At 34.4% G+C, this 21,933-nt stretch overlaps 2 protein-coding genes across 3 annotated transcripts; both read right to left on the bottom strand.

Moving 5' to 3' along the window:
- Positions 1–4,994: 4,994 nt before the first annotated feature.
- Positions 4,995–10,632, bottom strand: LOC122300477. The gene is made up of 3 exons (XM_043111164.1): positions 10,366–10,632; positions 10,116–10,244; positions 4,995–5,174 (listed from the first exon to the last, which is right to left on the bottom strand). The coding sequence occupies exons 1-3, from the start codon at positions 10,511–10,513 to the stop codon at positions 5,122–5,124; spliced, it is 330 nt and encodes a 109-aa protein (XP_042967098.1). The 5' UTR covers positions 10,514–10,632; the 3' UTR covers positions 4,995–5,121.
- Positions 10,633–13,798: 3,166 nt separating this feature from the next.
- LOC122300476 (LEC14B homolog) lies at positions 13,799–21,059 on the bottom strand. 2 transcript variants are annotated; one of them, XM_043111162.1, is made up of 10 exons: positions 20,875–21,059; positions 19,963–20,433; positions 19,697–19,816; positions 19,119–19,196; positions 18,785–18,958; positions 17,857–17,934; positions 17,171–17,346; positions 15,541–15,693; positions 14,666–14,726; positions 13,799–14,244 (listed from the first exon to the last, which is right to left on the bottom strand). In XM_043111162.1, exons 2-10 carry the CDS (start codon positions 20,344–20,346, stop codon positions 14,053–14,055), a joined length of 1,416 nt encoding a protein of 471 aa, XP_042967096.1. In that variant the 5' UTR covers positions 20,347–20,433; positions 20,875–21,059; the 3' UTR covers positions 13,799–14,052. The 2 variants fall into 2 exon arrangements, with proteins under 2 accessions (XP_042967096.1, XP_042967097.1); XM_043111163.1 differs by lacking the exon at positions 14,666–14,726 and having other exon boundaries at positions 14,100–14,619; positions 20,875–21,058.
- Between the last annotated feature and the right edge of the window lie 874 nt (positions 21,060–21,933).

Here is a 21,933-nt window from a genome sequence, read left to right as displayed (position 1 = left end):
ATTGGATCGATCATGATCACTTGTTTATGAATCATGCATGCACGTATTCTCGAGTTGGAACAATAGGAATATTTAAAATATTTTCCGGGAAAAAAAAAAAAAAGAACCACATGTACGTGACATGTGTTTGATTCCCTTGCAAATAAAGAAAATGGGAATAGACCACAAATTTGTCTTAATCAACTAAATAATTGGATTTTTTAAGTGGGAGTCGGGCATAAATAGTTAAAATGAGTCTTTGATTACAAAAAAAATTCAAAAAAACAAGAATCTATATGAATGATATTAAGAGAACTAACTAAGTACTAAAAGTCATTTTGAAGGTATATGATCTGTATATTTTATATGGTTTTGTGATTCATGAAAAAGTTAAAGTGCATCATTGAGGCATAAAAATCCCTAGCAGATCAGAAATATGATCTAGATAGATCATGTAGATGTAAGACTTTTTATCTTGTATTAAGAGATGAGAATTAATGTTAGATACTTTTTATTTTCACATTTTTATTACGCGTTTATGTTCAGATGGCGAGCATTAATCAAGAAGATTGGGTCAAGAGGACTAATTAAAAATTAAATGGGGTGTCCCACAAAGTTAAGATCCTGTTTCCCAACCATTGAATGAGCATTGGCTTTTTGTAGATTGAGACCCTCACACACCACATTTGCTTTCCCCTTTCGAATGGTGGGGGATGAGAACAATAAATATAAATAAATAAAAGGTGAATGCTTGAACGTATTGGATAAGAAAAACATTCAAAAAGCGAGGGAATTATAATATTTAATGACAAAGCACCCAAGCAAAAGGAATTCCGAATTCGAAGACTTTTTTAAATAATATAATAATATAACAGAATTAGAATATATATTTATATATTAATAGTTTTGGGTTTTGGAGATTGGTGTTGAGCAGCAAAAGGAGCTTTCCTTTTTGTGGCGGTCAAAGCTCACCGTTTCTTGTGCTGATGGGTGTGTTTGGATCATCATTCAGTCGGTTGAGCCATCATTTCATTCATTGACCAATGCTTCTTTAATTTTCCTTACATTATTCTGTTGAATAGACACCTTATTCTTCCATTTTACATGTTTGTGGCTGTCTGCAATGGGGATGAAGCTTCTGCAGTCGATTATGGTGCTTGATAATGATTACTGGCCCTGTTTTGTATTTATTTGATGTTAGGTAACATGCACTTGCTTTGTTAATAACTCCAATGATCTCCATATGAATCAGACTATTCAACTTTACAAAATCAAAGGAGAAGAGGTTCAAAACTATTGAATGCATGACTGTGAATATTTGAGAATTAATTCAACAAGGAGACGCAGGATCAATGGCTCCAACAAGAAACGTAGAGAAACAGTCTCATGTAAGTGTGTGGGGCATTAAATCCTCAATTTAAAGCTGCATGGGAAATTTTCAAGTTGGTTGTTGCTCCCAGAAAACAATGATAAAATATTTAATGAATCCCAATATATATAGAGAGAGAGAGAGGGTAGTTATCTATCTATAAAGAGAAGTTCATCAAGGAAAAGAATAAGTAGCTAAATAAAAACGCATGCGTGCCTTAGTCTCCATCTACATGCCTTCAAAAAAATAATTGTACTTTCAAAATAGTGTGGGGTTGGAAGCTTTGATCATGGAATGTGCTACCTGTACGGATAGCTTAAATTAAGAGAATAAGATTTAGACTGTGATAGGATGTTGAGATAATTTTAAATAAGTTGAATTGATATGTAAATAATATTATTTTGTAAGTTTAACTGAAATATATTTAAATATATGAAATAAGTTGAGATATATATATATATCTCGATGTATAGAACAAGATGGTATATGTTTAATTTTTTACAAAAAGTTGAAAAAATCGTGAGTCTCATAAATTATTAATTTGAGATAAGTTGATATGAGTTTGACATCTATTTTATTTTACAAAAATTTTATGTACTGTCATTTTTAAGTAGTTATTATACATTCTATTAATATAAGTGGTGACGATATATTTATTAATATAAAATAATTATTTTAACTAATTAAATATATAAAGAATACGGTAAAAGTCAAAAAATTCTTTTATTTTATTATTATTTATCATGCTTCCTGTTTTCTTTAGCGTTACTTTAGCAAAAGAATACTTCCAAGTTTAAAGGGCTCTCATAAATATATTTAAAATAGATGATATAATAAAAATAATAATGACTAAAATTTATTTTATGTATTTAATATTTTAAAGATTAAAATTTGATAAAAAAAATTAAGTAATTCTGAATTTTGCTGATGTGGCTTAATTTCATTGGATGGATAGTTGGCACAGTTCAGAATCCTGTCAACATTTGTGAGGACGAATGGGCTATCCAATTTGCATGAGCTGTTTGTATAATTAATTTTGTTACATATAAATAAAGTTGTGTATTAATTTATGTATGAATATTGATTCATTCATATTTAAAATTTAAATTAATATTATTTTTAATAAAATTTATTTTTTAACTAATTATAATAAATTGATGTGCAATTAAAATACAATTATATTTTTTCTTGCATCATATCTTTAGTTCCATCGCCATTTATTGTTGGGTTATTGACAAACGGTCAAGTCAAGAGCAGTATTTAAAAAATTAAAATGTGTCAAAAAGGAAAATTATTAACTTTTATTAATAAAATTGAATTTTATTTTTAAAATTAAAGATAATATTCTTTTTAGGGATTATTCTTCACTCACCATACCAAAAAGTCGTTCCTTTTTTTAATCCACTTGAGTGGTTTGGATGTATAGATACCATGCTCTTTGCTTAATCCCTCCCTTCCACCATTTACATTTATTAGGACTACAACTTGCCTGTGGTCCCCACCCATAACACTCCCTTCCTTATATAAATATATAAATATATATAAATTAATTAATCAATAATTTCATAAAAAATTATTATTCTAATCATAACTATTATCCCTTAGTGATTCACATTTCATATATATTTTTATAACGATTTAATCAGTTAAACTTTTGAAAGTGCTCTAAATTTATTTTGTAAAGGTGTATATGAAGAATCCTACTTTGAAGAGGTTTTTTAACATTAAAAAAAAAATGTATAAACGTCACATATTCTTTTAAAAAACAATAAATATCATACTCATGCAAACAAAAAATGAAATTTTTCTCAAAATATATATCTTAATCATCAAAATATTTACATGAACTTTAATACCATTTCACAATATATATATTATTTTAATATAGTATTGATGCTATTTTATGGGCAAGCGGCCCCCTAGGAGAAGTAGAACTCATTGGTTTCATCTCTCTGATTGCTGCTCAGAGAGTCAGAAGCGAAAGAACACGTGTCCTCATTCCAACGAAGAAAATTTTTGTCACTGAACATCATGCTGGCTATATTTTTAATGGAAAATGTTACACATCATCCCACACCACACACTTTATATATTAAAATAATATTTTTTATTTTTTTATTTTTTATTTCATTTTATTCTTATTAAACTAATTAAATTATTCTATTTATCATCTACACACTACATATTTATTATAGAAAAAATGAAAAAAAATTAAAATAAGTGTGGTGTGTGAAGTATGAGGATGATAAGAAGAATTTTCCATTTTTAATTGGGTGGGGTTACTGTACCGCCAGCTCTAAAAGCTGGTGTGGCCCATTTTTTTTAATATTTTTAAATATTTTTAAAAAATAAAAATATATATCTATATATTTAAAATTATTTTTTTAATTATTAAATGAATTTATTTTTTAACCTAACGGTACATTTAAACGTACCGTCCGGACGACATAGCAGCAATATTCTTTTTAATATACCGGCAATGATGATTTTTCCTTCACGGGGATGACCTTGATATATGTTTAATTTTAATATATAAAGTAAGTCTTAATATATAAGTTTTAATGGCTTTTCAAAGATTGACTATTACATATGATCAAGAGTTTGAATATATAATATTTGATGAGGAGAAATATTTTAACTATAAAAGAATTTTATAAAATTAAACTCTTAAATTGACTTAGTTTAAAGAGATGCGTTGATATGTAAAATTATAATTTCAGAAAATTTTATTAATTTACAAATATATTTTTATAATTGTAGCACTACTCGTCAAACTTACTCTTATTTTAGGCACGAAGATTTTATGAGGGATGAAAGCCTCTAGGAAAGGTCTCTGAAAACGACAGTTTCATAGATGCTGAACTTGACTATATGCGTTTTGTTGTTGAGCGTAGTCGCTAGAAGTTGTATATATGTATTTTTTCTAAATTACACACTCCCATTTCAAACTTTACTTTTCAAAACCAACTTTCTCCTTTGACTAAAACACAAATACTTTTCTCTAATGTCTAAAGTTGCTGTCACATTTATTATCTAGATCCATCCTCGTGAAAACCACCCTATATATTTAGTATCATTAATGTTTTGGTCGTGGGAATATGTTAATATCACTTGTGAAATGAAGAAATATTTTTATTACAGGGTGGTTGAAAAAAAATAAAATAACAGTTCCTCGAGGTTTCTTCCAAAAGGGGAGGGGATTTTCAACTAGGTGGAGGAGGAGACTCTGTCCTACCTGACCTGCTATTGTAATATGCCATAGGAGTTGTCCACTAGGCAAAACATTGGAGAATTTAGCTGTAATGGATCTAAGTTCCAATTGGGGTTAGCCCATTGGTGGCAAACTGGAATATGTACGATAGTTTTAGGCCTATAAACATGAATTGATTAAGTGGGCAGATGATTAGGCCCAGCCCAAAAGGTACCCTTTCCCTTCTCTGCATTTTTTACTGATTGTTCATATGATTATTTTACGGACTCTACTACACATTATCTTACATCACATATTACATATATATATTTTAAATTTTATTTCTATTAAACTAATTGAATTTTTCTACTTATCATCCCGACACTACATACTTTCTAAGGGAAAAAAAAAAAAAAAAAAAAACCATCATATATGTGGTGCATAGTGTAGGGATGATGAGTAGAATCATTCTTACTTTATTGATCTCTCTTTGTATGATATACATGGCTGCTCGTAGGAGATCCCAGGACATTATCCGTATAGTATTAATGCATTCAATGCTCTGATAGTTCTCTTGAATCGTTTACAGATGTGAATGCCAAGTAGCTGAATGAAATGAATTGGCCTCTCGTTGGCCTGCAGAATGAAACAATTAATTGTTTATTATTTATTTTCATTCACTTTTCTTCTTATATGTAGTGTTCAGTGATTGGCTTGATCATGCGAAAATACTTTTTCTTTTTTTATAACTACCTGTGCAATAATTAAAATGTAATTCAAGTGTATGTCATTGAGGCAGGTTAACAGGCGTGTTCATCTAATATTTGTGTACTGTTCTTTTGCATTATGCATGTCTTCTTTTATGTTAAAACAAAGGTAACATGTTTGATTGGCCAGGGCATCATGACAGCTGCCTTTAATCCAAAATATGAAAATCTGAATTAACTGTGAAAGATGAACAAAAGACAGTATGGGAGTCAAGACTCATCCAGGCTAACAAAATCTTTGGGGGCTCAGTAAGTAATTCCTTCGTGAATGACCTAAAAACTATGTACACTTTTTTTTTTTAATATAAGTAATAAGAGAATTTATTCATATGAATGAAGTAGGCATAGATCGTGAACACATGAAATATACAAAAGAAACACCCAATTAAATTCTAGCCGAGGAAAAAAATCATGGACATTGTTTCCATCAAGTACAATAGTTGAAAACCACACCATTAAAGTGTGCATAAAAAAATTCTGAAGTCCCTCCATTGTGCGTTCCCTATCTTCAAAGCATTTCTCATTCCTTTCCGACCATGTACACCACATGATACATAACAGGATCATCTTCTACACTACCGCCACTTGAGGACAGCCTTGAAACTCCTTCCAACAAGCCAATAAATCCACCACCCGTGAAGGCATTACCCAAGCAATATCCATTCTTCTAAAGATCTCATTCCATAGCCCCCTCGTGAGCTCACAATGCAATAGTAAGTGATCTACAAATTCTCCCTATTTTTTACACAAGTGGCACCAATTCATCACTATAATTCCCCTTTCTCAGATTGTCGGTAGTCAAGATCTTCCCAAGAGCAACGGTCTATATGAAAAAAGCTACCTTAATAGGCACCCGTGATCTCCAAATCCTCTTCCATGGAAATGAAACATGGTCATGGGTTAACAAAATCTTGTAGTAGGTCCTGGCTGTACATTTTTTACTACCATTAGCCTTCCATTACAACCTATATTCTTGAGCCGTATTATTTCCCATGGAATATAACAACCTTAGGAAATCAGACACAGCCTGTAATTCCCAATTGTGAATATTTCTATTAAAAGGAATGTTCCACTGATAAGATCCGTGGGAAAATACCCACATATCTGCAATAGAAGCCTTTCTATTAGCTGCAATACTATAGAGTGCTAGAAATGCCCTATATAACACGCACTCTCCACACCAAACATCATGCCAAAACCTGATTTTGGAACCATCTCCCACCACGAATCGTAAGTAACTTTTGAAACCCTGCCAACCCCTCCTAATAAATTTCCATAAGCCCACACCATGTCTCCCCCTTACTTCCTTGGAGCACCAGCCTCCCCACTCGCTCCCATGTCTAGAATCAATAATCTCATTCCATAGTGTGTTCCCCTTTAGGTGGTACCTCCACAACCATTTACTCAATAAAACTTTATTGAACATTCGCAAATTGCATATCCTCAAGCCTCCATTTGGAATAGGAGAACAAACATTGAACCAGTTAACTAGATGGAATTTTGTTTCCTCCCCCATTCCCCCCCCAAAAAAAAAGAAAGAAAAGTCCGGAATAATCTCTCAATTCTAGTTGTCACCCCTGCAGGCAAAAGAAAGAGTGAAAGGAAAAAAGTGGGTAGATTGGTTAAGGAACTCTTAATTAAAGTAATTCGGTAGATGCATCCATTTCCACCCAACAAGCTTCCTCTCAACTTTCTCCACCACCCCATCCCAACTGGCTCGAGCCTTAAAATTGGCCCCCAACGGGAGACCCAAATATTTCATAGGCAAGAAAGACACCTTGCAATCCAACAGACACGCCTAGCTGTTAATATTAGGCACCACACTCACTACAACCATCTCGGATTTGCTAAAATTAATCTTGAGCCCCGACACTACTTCAAAGCATAGAAAGAGAGCTCGCAGAGATTGAATCTGACCAGAATTCGCATCACAAAATAAGAGGATATCATATGCAAATAAGAGATGAGAGAGTGAAGTAGGCCCATTTGTGCCATTACTGACCGAAAAACCGGATAAATAACCTTCACTAACAGCAGCCTTCACCAACCAACCAAGCGCCTCCATAACAATGACAAATCGGAGAGGTGACAATGAATCCCCCTGCGTCAAACCGCGTGTGCTATTAAAGAACCCAGCAGGAGTGCCATTAACTAACATTGAAAAACAAACAGTAGATATACAATAGCGGATCCATGAGATCCACCTGTCACCAAAACCACACCTACCGAGCAAGTAAAGGATGAAGTCCCAATTCACATGGTCATAGGCCTTTTCTATATCAAGTTTGCAAAGGATACCTAGAACTCCTTCCCGCAACCTATGATCCAAGCACTCATTGGCAATAAGCACCGAATCCAGAATCTGTCTCCCCCTAATGAAGGCGTTTTGGGGCTTAGAAATAATATGTTCCATCACCAAGCTAAGCCTATTTTTCGGGACTTTGGAGATTATTTTGTAGACTCCGCTCACAAGGCTTATGGGGCGAAAATCTTCAACTACCTTAGCCCCGTGTTTCTTTGGAATAAGAGTAATGAGTGTTGCATTGAGACTTTTCTCAAATTTATATAAAGAGTGAAATTCTGCAAAGACCTGCATAATATCACATTTCACTACATCCCAACAAAGCTGGAAGAATCCCATCTAGAGTCCATCTGGGTCCGATGCCTTGTCCTTCGCCATGCTACGAATAAACCTTGAACAATTCATCTTCCTCAAACTCCCTTTCCAAACCATTTGCACTTTGTGAATCAATAGACTCGAAAGACAAGTCATCAAGTTTTGGCCTCAAGCGTATCGATTCGGAGAGGAGGTTCTCAAAATGCTGCACAATGTGATTTTCCAAATCATCAGAGGATGAAAGCACTTGAGTACCTGAGTGGAGTGTCTCAATAGTGTTGCTGCGTCGATGTGAATTCACCACTTTATGGAAGAACTTTGTACATTTATCATCCTCTTTTAGGCAAAGAGCCCTGGATTTTTGTCGCCACGAAATCTCTTCCATCAATAACACCTTCTCCAGATCAATTACGACCGCCTTTTTCTAGCAAGGGCTTCCTCCGAGAGGTCTCCCGTCAATTCCCTAGCCTCAAAATCTTGTAGTTCCTCCATAAGGGTATTCTTTTTATTATCAATGCTACAAAACACTTCCAAATTCCACTTCTTGAGATCTTGCTTCAAAGCTTTGAGCTTACAAGCTAGAATGAAACTGGGATTGCCTGTAAACATATAATAAGAGGACTGCCAAGAACGTACCTTATCTACAAAACCCTCCGCCGCTAACCACATATTTTCAAACTTGAAAGGTCTGCGTCTACCAATAATACCTCCACAATCTAACACAATAGGAAAATGGTCGGAACACACACGGGGCAACCATTTCCGAGAAAGTTCAGGAAAATATGTCTCACATGACAGGGAGACAAGGAACCTATCCAATCTTGACCATCCCCGACCGTTAGACCATGTAAACTCACCCTCGATGAGACGGAGGTCCATAAGATCTAAATCAAATACAAACTCTGAGAACTCCTCCATGACTGCCGAGTGGCGATGAGTCCTCGAACACTCGCTGGGAAAGCGAACAATATTAAAATCTCCCCCCATGCACCATGACACCTCCCATAAATAAATAAGACCTGCCAACTCCTCCCGTGACTAAAATCTATCTACACCTAGAATTAGGAGACTAATGACTGTGAGCAAAATCTCGGAAGCACCTAATTATTTTGAGATGCAGATGAACACTATGACAATACCCGACAGCATCACAAATGAATGGCATATTAGCATTGTAACCATTGCTGCATCTATAAGGATCTAATGCTACATACATTCTTTGCAAACTTTGTACAGTTCATTTGCATTTTAGAGCAGATCACTTACCTAAGATGGCCAAACCCTTGATCCATGCAGCATTCACTTCTAGGTTGGCTTCTGATACAACTTCTAAAACTGGATTGCACATCCAGCTAGAACTCCCTCAATCTTACATCTTTAAAATATCTCTTCCAGGGTAAGATTCAACCCAATTGAATGCAAACAAACTTAGGACATAACACATACAAGGGCAGTCAATGGCTTCCAATGTTCTTTACCATATAAAAGAACGTATACAGAAATTTAACCTGGTTAGTTATTACAGGATTCCTCTCCCTCACCCACCACAATAAAATGCAGGCATCTTCTCCATAAAATCTTATGAAGCTAATGGTTCATTTGTGAAACATATCTTCATCAGCATCAAAAATTACAAAGGCCATTGCTTCAGTTTAAGGGTCGCATGCTTTGCATCCTATTACACAAGCTTAAGAGACCAAGAGGATTTGCTAATTTCATTATTAAACAACAGTTACACAACCCTGACAAACAATTAATCCCAACACTTCTCTAAGTTTTGTTAAATAAGAAACTAAACATGATTTAGTAGAAATGCAATCAAAATGAACATACAATCAGATACCAGTGAAAACTTAGCCAAATTCGAGATCAAACACTCATTTTCTAAAGCTAAATTTCAGATCGCATCCTTAATAATAGATCCTTCGATTCTATATGTATATATATACATATATTTTGTTGAGATAATGCTATTAATTCATATTCAGCATTAAGAATTCCACCATTGCTCCTCCATATCCGAACGTTACAATTAATGTTTCACAGACTAAGCCAAAACCAACGGGATTTCACAAATTCATTACCTAACTCACATCAAGACCCTCCCATTATTACCATAAAAACAACCAGATCTACCATTATAACCAACTACAAAATAACCCATTAGATTTGATTTTTCTCAAAAAAGCTTACGCAGGAGAATACGACGACTCGTCGCGGCGCCGACCTTGCTCCCGACCCGATCCTCGTGGACACCCGAGTCCGACTCGTCGTGGTACCACCCGACGGATTTCTGGGCCTCGAGGACGATCTGGGAAAGACCTGAGACAAAGCACCACAGAAGAAGGAAACGTCGTAACTATAAATCATGGATAATTTTCCTACGAACAGAAATGCAGAATCTAAAAAGAAAACAAGAAAGAGCTGATTGAACGAATTATACCTTGTTTGACGGTCTGTTTGTTCTGGCGGATATCGTGGATAGTGGCGGAGATCTTCCAGTAGAGAGGGCGGCCGACGTAGAAGAGAAGCAGGAGCAAGAGGACCGCCATGAGTATGCGGAACGAAACCCTAGCTGTTGACGACGCCATTCTCACTTCCTCAATCTTGCTACTTCGTGGTAGAGGGAGAGCAGAGTCGTGTCGTGTGTCTGCGAGTCAGTGCGTGTGACGTGAGCTCTGAGAGAGAGAGAGAGAGAGAGAGAGCATTGCTTTAAAAGGACAAAGCAGTAGAGACCGTCAGACCGCACGGGTCCATTCAAAATGCCGTTGTTATTTTAATTTGGGAAATACTTTTTGCAGTCAGTAGATACAGTTAGCGTGCAATCGATTGTAAAAAAATGAATTAATATGGAATTTACATGAAAAAAATTATTTTTATAACTTTTTTTTATTCATATAGGTCTCCTTGAATATAAAAAAAAAATTTATAATTTTTTTTATTCATTTCGTACAGCCGACTGCACGCCGACTGCATTTGTCGACTGTATGTAGCAAAGCCCTTTTAATTTATGGCATTAAATTATGAGAAATACTTTTTGCAGTCGGCGTGCAGTCGGCTGTAAAAAGAAAATTAATACGGGACCTACATGAAAAAAAAAATTATTTTTATAATTTTTTTTTATTCATCTCGTACAGCCGACTGCACGCCGACTGCATTTGTCGACTGTATGTAGCAAAGCCCTTTTAATTTATGGCATTAAATTATGAGAAATACTTTTTGCAGTCAGCAGATGCAGTCGGCGTGCAGTCGGCTGTAAAAAGAAAATTAATACGGGACCTACATGAAAAAAAAAATTATTTTTATAATTTTTTATAATTCATGTAGGTCCCCTTGAATATAAAAAAAAATTTTTATAATTTTTTTTATTCATTCTGTATAGCCGACTGCACGCCAACTACATGTGGCGACTGTATGTAGCAAAGCCCTTAAATTATTGTTGATTTTTTAATTGAGCAGTGAGGGAGAAATGTTTTTCATATTCTGCATCATATATTTTAGGCAGGATAGGTTTACTATTTTAGTATTATCTATTTATTACTTGTAAGTTTTTAAGATTTTTTTATCATTTTATTTTAAGTATTTTTTTAATATTTTTAGTCATTAAAAAAATATATATATATATATATAAAATTTTACTACTAATCACTTCTTTAACTATTAAGTAAAATAAAAAAATTAAAAAAAATTAAATACAAAACGAGTAATAAATAGGTAGTAAAATAGTAGTAATCCTATTATTTTCTTATATTTAATATATTTTAAATTTTTTTTATTAATTTTAATTTTAATTTTATTTTATGCTTATTAAATTAATTGAGTTATTCTATTTATCATCTATACATCACATATTTATTATAAAAAAATAATAAAATAAAATAAATATAGTGTGCGGTGTGTGAGAATGATAAGTAAAATTATTTTTATATATATGCACAATTTTACATATAATATTATACATATGATGTAATAGTTATATTTTCTTAGTATTTTTTTATTTAAATATTAAATTCCAAAATTTTAAATTTATACCCTTTTTGTAATTTGCAAGTAAAATTATAAGTACAGATAACATTTTCCGTTTTAACCACTACACTCCAAATTATTACTTTTGGTAAACTTGATCTCTGGTTAGTAATCAAACAGATATAATTAGTTTTCATTTGAAATAAGGTGATTATAATATATAATTCAAAATCTAAGTAGTGACACCTTCCATTGATTGAAAAATATATTATAATAAATATTATTATTCTGGATTATTAAAATTATGTCATGCGATTTACTTTAATCTATTCTCATAATCTGAGAAATGATACTCATCATCCTACATCATATATTAATATATGATTTATCATTTTATTTAAACATATACATATTGAAACAAAAATTCATATGTCAATGTGTAGTGTAGGGAACGGTAGATATAATTTTTCTCATAATCAAATCTGAAACAATGGTTAAAAAATCAATTATTATTTTTGGATAATAATCATACATGATTATTAGACTATTGACATATGCTCTGTTCCCAGCTAGATATGTAATACATGACACTTTGATTTGTTTGATTTAGGGTTAATTTGGATATTTAGAATATTTTAAAATATATGTAAATAGTAATAAAATGATTTGAGTTAAAATAATTTATCGGATTTGGGAAAATGAGAGGGATAATGTTAAATAAAAATATTGTTTGAATATTATTTTTATTTTAAAACTTGAAAAAGTAGTATTTTTTTGTGTTTTGTTTGAGAGTTTAGGAAAGTTGGAATGATTAGATAAAAAAAATTAAAAATTTGAAATTGAAAAGTATTTTGTATTTAAATTATGTTTGTAAATGAAATATTTAAAAATATCTTAAAATACTTGATAATATTTGTATTCCCAAACGCATCCTTAAATATGGCACTGATCTCTAACACATTTCAGGATGTAATGCAAATTTAAATCCTCGTTTGGTTTTAAAAACCTTTCCAACCATCTTATCACATTTCAACATTCAAATACAAATATTTTTTAATTTCAACTTTTTAATCTAATCATTATAACTTTCCAAACTTCTAAACAAAACACAAAAAACAATTTAACATTTCCAAATCCTAAAACAAAAATTATATTCTAAATCTCTTCTGACTTTATAATTTTTTCATTCAATTTTTTTCTTTCATTTTCTCATCTTAACTCAAACTATTTCATTAGTATTTAAAAATTATGTTACTACTATTTATAAATTTTTCATATTATCTGTGTAACCAAAAGAGTTTTAAATCAGCATTAGTGAATGGATTGATGAATTACAAGCCCATTTATATTGAGAAATGTTTCATCTCTGTAGACATCTTGCAAGAACGAACTTACAATCGCAACTTGGAGTAAACTGTCAAGATTTTTTTAATACAAGAAGTGTCTCAACTCATCTTATCTGATCATTACAAATTTTTCAAATTTTCATACAAAATACAATAAACAATTCCACATTTTAAAATCCCAAAACAAAATTAATATTAAAAATTAATAATCTAACAATATTTTATTCAACTTTCATCTCATTTCATTTTATCTCAACTCACAATCCAAACCTCCCCATTTTAGTTATTTGAAATCTCTGTTTAGGCATTTCTCATCAGTATTTTGACTTGTGCACAAAAAGTGGATAACACTTTAGCGATTGGGGTCTTTTTTTTGTACCGAGTTTTGACGATGAAGGGTTTATACAACTACGACTCTACGAGGCCCAGGAAGCTTCGGGTCAACCATAAGAAGCCCAGCCCAATCTCTAGGCACCCAATTGCCAATCCATCCAGCCCTGCTTATTACACACTACAAATAAGTTAGTCAGCAATCATCATCAAACTTAAATGCTCATGGAGGACTAGCTTGGAAGTTGTAATAATCTGATAGTTCATAGTCTGTCCAATTCCTACAATTACATCCTGTTTCTCCCCATGCTGAAAACCACACACGTTTACCAAGATTTGTGTGTAGCCACAATTAACCATATACAACAACAAACTATACATTTATTTATGGTGACTGCAAATTTTCTAGAGCTTTTTAACCAAAAAGATTGGGAACTCATATGTTAACACAAATATCAAAAGCAAATGTGTAAAACCATGAGCCATTTTCAGTAGAAATTTCTCCATCGATTCCTCCTCCGCTTCGGCGGAGTGGGTCTACCACCACTTCCAGGAAACTCCCATCTGGCAATGTCACCATCCCAAGAAGAACTGACGATCAGAGGGTAGAACGGGTGCCAACTACAGTCTCTTACAGGTGCGTCGTGATAGTCCAGTCTTGCAACTTGAGCTCCACTAACCTATAAGAGCAATAAACTTGCAATAATTTTAGGTAGCCCGTTGTTTAACCACTGAAGGGAAAAAGGTGTGGCTTAATATAGAACCGAGTCTGATAGAATGTTACTGGGCATGTTCTGGGCTTTGTGTATAACAAGTGGACAATCTAAAATCTGTTAAAACCTGAACTAGTTTTGCACTCTCTCGAGGGTTCTTGGAATCTACTCCTGGAACATGCAGTGCGTCTGGGGAGATTGGTATTTATCGGTAGGGTTTGATTTGTATGGCTTGGGCTAGAACAACATGATGCGGAAGTTATCATTGATAACAAAATCAATGGCCATATCTCTACTCTTCTCTCTCAGATTAAAAAGAAGGCTTAACCATGAAAAATTAACCTGCAAAAGAAAGAACATTAAAGTCTAAAGAATTATGTGTGCATACCAGATCATAAATATAAACAGATGAATCGCTAGATCCAGTGTAGATGTACTTCTGACCAGTGCTGCAACAAGTCATGCACGGTGAGAAATATTATTCAGCATTCCTACCTTCTCTCAATGCTATAGATTGGACATGGAATGCCATAAAAATATCTGAACTAAAAAATAAATAAAAATAATGCCATAGAAATATATGTCGTTATCAGGGTGACAATGACGCCCTAAAGCCTGACCAATTGTTGAAGTGAGATGGACCAACTTCACCTTTTGGATAAGTAAGAAGAGCTAACTTTACTGTTGACTAGAAGCAAGCATAATCGGGGGGAAAAAAAACAAATACTTCACAGAAATTTGAACCATTACAGTTAATATAAGGGGTTGGATCAACCACCCCAACTTTGGCTGGGAAAGCCATTCAGGTAGCCAGCCCCACCAAAACTTCTGGTAGACCAGGAAAACAACCACCATAGAGATGGCAGTTCCCTGGGTCAAAACATTTGACTGAGGTAAAGCTTTACTTTGAAACATAGAGAAACACTAGGAGGCACGAGAAACACATTTATAAAAGTGATACAAACATACACACCATCACACTAGAAATTCAGTACGTCATCAAAATAACAGCTAATAGATTTAGTAGTGTTAACCCCAAGTCCACCCTCTCTCCTTGTCCAGCCTAGCAAACTCACTCTAAAATTTCAGTCTATACACACATCATTGGGGTTAACTATAATTAAATCTTATTGCAGCAAAACAATTTTTTCTCTCTTGATAAGTTTTTTTTAATAAGATTTCTCTCTTGATAAGTTGAGCAAAACAACATTACAAGAAGGTAAAAATATTAGTTGCCTAACATTTTTTACTCAAAATAGTTACCTATATGTGGGAGAGAAGTAACAACGAATTAGAGTACGCAAGACCGAATGGCCTCTGTAAGTAGCCAATGACTGATCATAAGGATGTTTCAAAGTTCTTGCATGAGGTGGGTTGTCCATCCTTCTGTAATCCCACCCATCATCTTTAAGCAGACTGCCAATTGAAGGATACAAAATTAACATTGATACCTAAAACAACAATAATTTAGACTTGCATAGAATAGAAGCCACAGTTAGATCAAGCAGAATGGACTTATTGGTCAAACCAGTGAATTGAACTTATATTTAAGTCATTTCACATAACATGATAATTATGACTCAAAAAATAAAGGAAGTTGGGGCCGTTGAGCACATGCACAAAAGATTGAAAAAAATGTAGTAATGAACCGTGTACTCTTAAACGGTCATAAACATGATAAAATGCTGAGAAGGTTCAGAATAATGAGCAAAACAAGAATATGTGCAGCTCCATGTACACATGATTGGAACAATATAAGAGGAACAATATTCCTTTTGTTCAACATAGAACCACAGCATGGAATTTTCTCCCCAAATCCTATCATTCCTTGCCCCAATTTCAATTTTTTAAAATTCCTCCTCCCGCATTATGTCTTCAAACAACAGGAGGACAATATAAAAAACCAAAATGATGTGTGCCAATGCACTAAATAATATGATGAATTGCGACTTCCCAATCAAAACAGTTTTTGATTAACAGAGTAATGTTGTACTACAAGCAAGAATTTCTATCCTGCATTATATCATTTGAGCAGCATAAAAATAAACTATAAAATAAATATAAAAACAAACAAACAAACTGTTAATGGTGCATCTTGAGGTCTCATCACAGCATTACCATTCTTGTATTTTCCCACATGGGTTGAAGGTACAAATTCATTCTTTCACAAGAAGTCACAACAGAACAGATCTGAAGTTAACAGTGTCAATGGCAAAGGGCAGTGACAAACGCCAAGTGTCAGATTTCAACACAAACACGGCATGTGAGCTTAAGTACATGGCTATACAATATTTCTTCTAGACTATCTGATGTTTAAACAGATGTGTTTACCTATATTTTCAACAACTTGTATGAATAAGAACCATTTAAGGTGCAAGAAAATTATAGAAACTAAAACTAGTTATGATGGAATGTGCCATTTGCGCCAAAAAGGAGAGCTACATTTCAACAAGGGTGAACAAGATTGTGGTATTTGAAAGTTTACAAGACACCAAATCTTAAATAGGAGAAGGGCCTAGAATTGTAGCCAAAAGTTCAACAAATTATTCACAATTAACACTCTGGTGCAGTGGCCAAAAAGTTTCTATGGGCTTTTCATCATACTGAGATCAGGAGACAACACACGGGATGAAAATGGCAAGGCTATAGTTGTAGCCTCGGGGTTGCCTCAGAGAGCCTCAGTCTCAGGAAAATGTTCTTGCTAATTGATTACATTGACCACATGACCTAACTTGTTCTTCATAAGCAATGCGAGGGATGTGCTACAAAAGAATTAGATCAATTTTAGTGCTGAGAACTACATATTTCCTAAATATGTAGCATCTATGCTTTCAACCCCCCAGCCAAAAAGAAAGTATACTTGGGCAGCAAAGAACCATTAATTCAGACTTACTACATGGCATTAGAGGACATTTTTCTTATATCCCAGAGTTTAATGGTCTGGTCTTTTCCGTTAGAGATAAGATAACGCCCATCTCCACGACTGTCGAGGAATGTTATGCCTTCAAGATGTCCCATCAAGACTCCTGCTGCCTGTCCTTTTGTGATAAAGCAGCGCCTGTCCCACACCTGTGCAAGATAATACAGTAACCAAAATTATTGATTGATTAAGCTCATTAGCAGAGAACTAATGTCTCATCAATTTCAGCTAGCAACCAGAAAAACTAAAATAATAAAGCATCACGTGCATAATTCTAATAATAGAACAAAAGAGTGACCAAAACGTAAATCCGTGCAATTGATTTCTTGAATATTCATATAATCCAGAGAACATGGCGATAGTTTGAAAAACTTATTGGCGTGTCCTCCAAAAAAAAGGTGCATAAAAAATGATAGATAATCGGATCTTTCACACTTATCATAAGAGGATAGGAAAGCAAAACGGTGAGCTATTATAAAGATATTCTCCCTCAGAATTGGTGCCCTCAAATTCATCCACTAAAACAGCAGCATGGATGGAATTGGGCTTCTCAAAAAGGCTACCGGTCCTTTAAATTATTTTTTAAAGAAAGAACACAAACCACACACAGAGTCAAGGTTGTTTCCTCATTATCTACAAGAAAAAATTGTAGCATTTACCTTACAAAGATTATCATCACTTCCAGAATATATGAGATGGCCAGATTCATCCGCAAAGCATACTGTGTTGACATCAGACTGCAAGAGAAAATGTAAGTCAGATTTTAATGCCTCTAACAACAAAAGTGGACAAGAGATACATAAAGAATAATAATCATAAAAATTTTCCCACTTGCACATGATAAATTTCCAATGCTCATCTTGAGGATGATATCAGTTTATTTGAATATGAAATTTGAAAGGGGAAAATGGCCCTATCTGTATGGAGCTCTAATCCACAAGACACCAGACAATCTCACTTTGACATATTTCTTTAGCAAATTTCGTTAGAACTTCCTTTATTGGGGAATCAAGAAGTTTGGCACAAATTTTACATCTCCGTCATGCCTAGATCCTCTAATAACTTTAGTGTTTTGCAAGCTGTAATTAGTATTTTCCCTAACAAGATGTGATATTGCATCATTAATGTCAAATAAACAGCTTAATCTTACATTCATTCTTTGTCAGAAGAAGCAAACACATAATTTATAAACAACTAAACCTGTGTCGTCTTGCTGTTGAAAGTACAGATAGCGAAAAAATGGTGTGAGATGTTATCTGTCTGTGGCATATAAGTCTATAAATGGTATTTGGTAAGTGAACATACACAATTTTTCCAAAATTTGCCAAGACATACCCATGGCTATAGCTTAATAGCGGTTTCAAATATCCCAAATACAATTTGAATCCCAGAAACCCTTTTTCAGCCTCATGAAACATGGCTAAATATACAAACTCATTGGGTGGAACTTCCACTCTAGTTTTCAACATCAATATATTTACTGTAAACATCCTGGCATACTAATAAAAAAAAATTTGATAAGTAAACATCAAACCATTTCCAAATTTTCCAAAACCAATGTCTTATCCTAACCATAAAATGTCATACCATGTGTGCTTTAATTTGGAGGGATAGTTTCTTCGCCTCAAGATCATAAACATATATGGAATTGTTGCTACTTGCAGCTACAAGCTCTCTCCCATCATTTGAAAATTTTACAGAGAAAATCCCAAACTCATCACCATCTTCATCGCCAGAAAAATCCAAACCATCATGAATTTCCTGCAAAGTGAAAGGGTACATTCAGATGTGAAGCAACACTTCAAACATGAAGTAAATGCTACTTTATAAGGCATTCTAATAACACCAGTTGCCTCAGAAAGAGAAAACAGCTATTAAGAGGGATACCTAAAAGAAATAGGAAGTTGATTGTGGCACATACCGTAACGTTTGCAAGTGATTCTGTTTCAGGAGATCCAACATTAACAATATGCACGACAGGTGAGATACTAGCATAGACCTACAATTTTTCATAAAGAATATAGTAAGCAGAAATCACAACCAAACAGCAAATAAACATAATCCAAATGGGGAACGTCTTAGAATGCATTATATCCAGGAGGCTGAAAACAAAAAACATACAAATCACGAGTATTGATAAAAAAGCCAAACCAAGAATAAAATGGACTTCAGTAATGATACAACCATCCCAGAAAAAATATCTGAAGCTACTCGGATGAAAGGCAAGAAGTACAAGATTTGCACAAACTTGGGCATAGTATGAAATGCAGAAAAGTACCAGTTCAAATTACACAAATCTGAACACAGACGATCCAAGACCATTTGCCATTTGCAATTTACTTAACCAGGTAAGAGGTCCCAGAAACCCCCCCCCCCCCCCCCGCAGCGGCGGCAGCCACAGAAAACAGCCCAATCTAGCATTTTTTAAACTTGCACAACTAGATTACTTTTCTTGTTTATGGCCAACTGCTGCCTATTTCAACAATCCTACAAACTTACTAGGTAATGCTGATCAGGTGACAAAGATGTATCTGTAATGGTCCATCTCAAGCTTTTTGTTAGAATGTCCTTCTGAACTTTCCATCCCCTGTTCACATTATATATCCTAATGTGGCTTTCCTGTAAATAAATAGAACGGAAAATAATCATAAAGATAGAATTGCATACAGTTCCGTCTGGAATAGATATATATTTTATCAGGAAAATTATATCTAGAATATTAAGTATAAAACAATAAAAAAAATTGCCTAAATCCTACAAAATACCTGAAATCCAGCAACAAAAAGAGAACCATCAGCTGAAAATTGAGAAACATAAGCCCGGCTTTTCATTCGTTCCACTCTATAAGGTCCATTGACAGGCAAATATCGGCTTAATACATGGCAACCATCTGCTGATGAAAATCTCCCCCTACCCGAATAGTTACCTTCTCGACCGACCAACATTTTGACCGTTGAAATGGGTAACCTCAACCTGCCAGGTACAGTCCGGCTCAAATGTTCATGGGGTCCAGACCAAAGCTTCGTGAGTTGGGCAATATCATGATCAAGGTTATTTGAGATTTCACTGGCTCCTTCATTTGCAGAAGATCCATCGCTGGCACTTTCAACATCACAACTGCTGTTATCCTTGCCAATCCTACTCATCATATCACTTATTTTAAAGTTCACAGACGACAAAGGTTACCAGCCAAATGCACCCCTTCAATTCACCATAACTTAATCGTACAACCGATCCTACACACCACGATTTAGAGCTTAATTAGCATTTATATTTGATTGAACGATTCTCGGCGTGCTCGCTCAATATACATGAGCATACACGCACATATGGTTTTCAGAAGTGGAAGCAACAAACTAATGGTTTAAACAAAGAGTTCTTTGCAGATGAGCATGCTTGCAAACTATGAAGCAAATGAAGAACCATAATTCATATCATTTATGTATTGTTTCAATTTGTGCAAGAAACAAGAGAGGAAGCAGGAAGGAAAAATTAGGCCTGTAAAATCCTCTATGGATATCACTAATTTTTTCACAAAAAACAATAAAACAATATTTGACAATCGTAAGAATGACTAATTAAACCGCCATTTGGTAGCCCAGAAAATGGAGGAAAAATAAACGAATGACAAAATTTTTAATCACAAACTTCCTTTAAAAGATTAGTAAAATTCGTACCCTTCCACCTCTCTACGAACACAGCCTGGGGATTCCGAAAACATAGAAGTGATCCTAAATTGGCTCAAATTCTTTGTATCGTAGCTGATAGCAGAGACCACGGACGTGTAGGAAAATGGAGCGAGAAGTAGTCACGCGCTCGTCATTCCCTCTTGGGCTTGAGACCAGAAAACCTCTGGAGTCTGGACAGTAAAAGCGGGTCCCATGCCATGTTCGGCTCGTGCTTTTTGAGAGTGGGGTGATCGTGGCAATGCGGCCCATCTGGTCTGGCAGAGAAAACGTCACTTCAGGCGGAATTGGGCTTCTGTATCAAGCCCGGTGGCCCACTTTAGGCTTTTCAAAAAATAACAGGCAAGGAGAAATCACGGGTTGAAATCTTATTTGATCATATTAATGATATTTATTTGTTATCTCTCGACAAATTTGAATCAAGTAAGAAAGAGATATGCTTATGAAATAGGCTTTACAACATTTACTATTGCCCATATAAATATTTTGAGAAACGCTTCTGACCAGTATCTCTTATAAACCTTATATATTGGAGACCAATAAGAAACTGCCACGTAAATCTTCCTCAATTCTCACTTTGAAGATGCATAGTAGAGGATTACGTGATTCTTCTCATTCCCACCCAAGTTCTCTCTCCCGAAGTCAGAAATCGCTCTCTCTCTCTCTCTCTCTCTCTCTCTCTCTCTCTCTCTCTCTCTCTCTCCTTCGATCACTCTCACACAAACCCTAACCCAAAATCCCTAATCTCTCTCTCTCCCCTTCCCTCTCTCTCCTTCGATCTCCCTCAAAGAAAGATGACATGCTATACACTTACTTGGACGAATACTGAAAAATAGAATAAAATGCTCTAAGAAAGAAGCTATGGGAGCAGGGCTTCGAACCAGAGACTTTGGTTTCAATTTTGCCCTTTTGTTTGATACTGGTTTGGTACTTTTTCTCCTTTTGAGTGGCAGATTTATACGGTAAAATATTTTCTCTCTTTTTTCCATCTTGATGATAGTACTGGGACAAGCTCATCACATGAGAGGCATGAAACATCTATCTCCATTG

The sequence above is a fragment of the Carya illinoinensis genome, chromosome 2, assembly GCF_018687715.1.
Source record: "Carya illinoinensis cultivar Pawnee chromosome 2, C.illinoinensisPawnee_v1, whole genome shotgun sequence".
Taxonomy (NCBI): Eukaryota; Viridiplantae; Streptophyta; class Magnoliopsida; order Fagales; family Juglandaceae; genus Carya; species Carya illinoinensis.
The sequence above is the reverse complement of the archived record's forward strand: the minus strand, read 5'-3'. Positions and strand labels throughout refer to the sequence as shown.

Coding starts and splice junctions, on each gene's coding strand:
- LOC122300477 (XM_043111164.1), bottom strand. CDS start 10,513: ATGGCGTCGTCAACAGCTAGGGTTTCGTTCCGCATACTCATGGCGGTC. Junction 10,245..10,365: donor CAAACAGACCGTCAAACAAG/GTATAATTCGTT, acceptor GCTTTGTCTCAG/GTCTTTCCCAGATCGTCCTC. Junction 5,175..10,115: donor GAGTCGTCGTATTCTCCTGC/GTAAGCTTTTTT, acceptor TTCATTCTGCAG/GCCAACGAGAGGCCAATTCA.
- LOC122300476 (XM_043111162.1), bottom strand. CDS start 20,346: ATGATGAGTAGGATTGGCAAGGATAACAGCAGTTGTGATGTTGAAAGT. Junction 19,817..19,962: donor TTTTTGTTGCTGGATTTCAG/GTATTTTGTAGG, acceptor ATTTATTTACAG/GAAAGCCACATTAGGATATA. Junction 17,935..18,784: donor TCCAAATTAAAGCACACATG/GTATGACATTTT, acceptor TTTCTCTTGCAG/TCTGATGTCAACACAGTATG.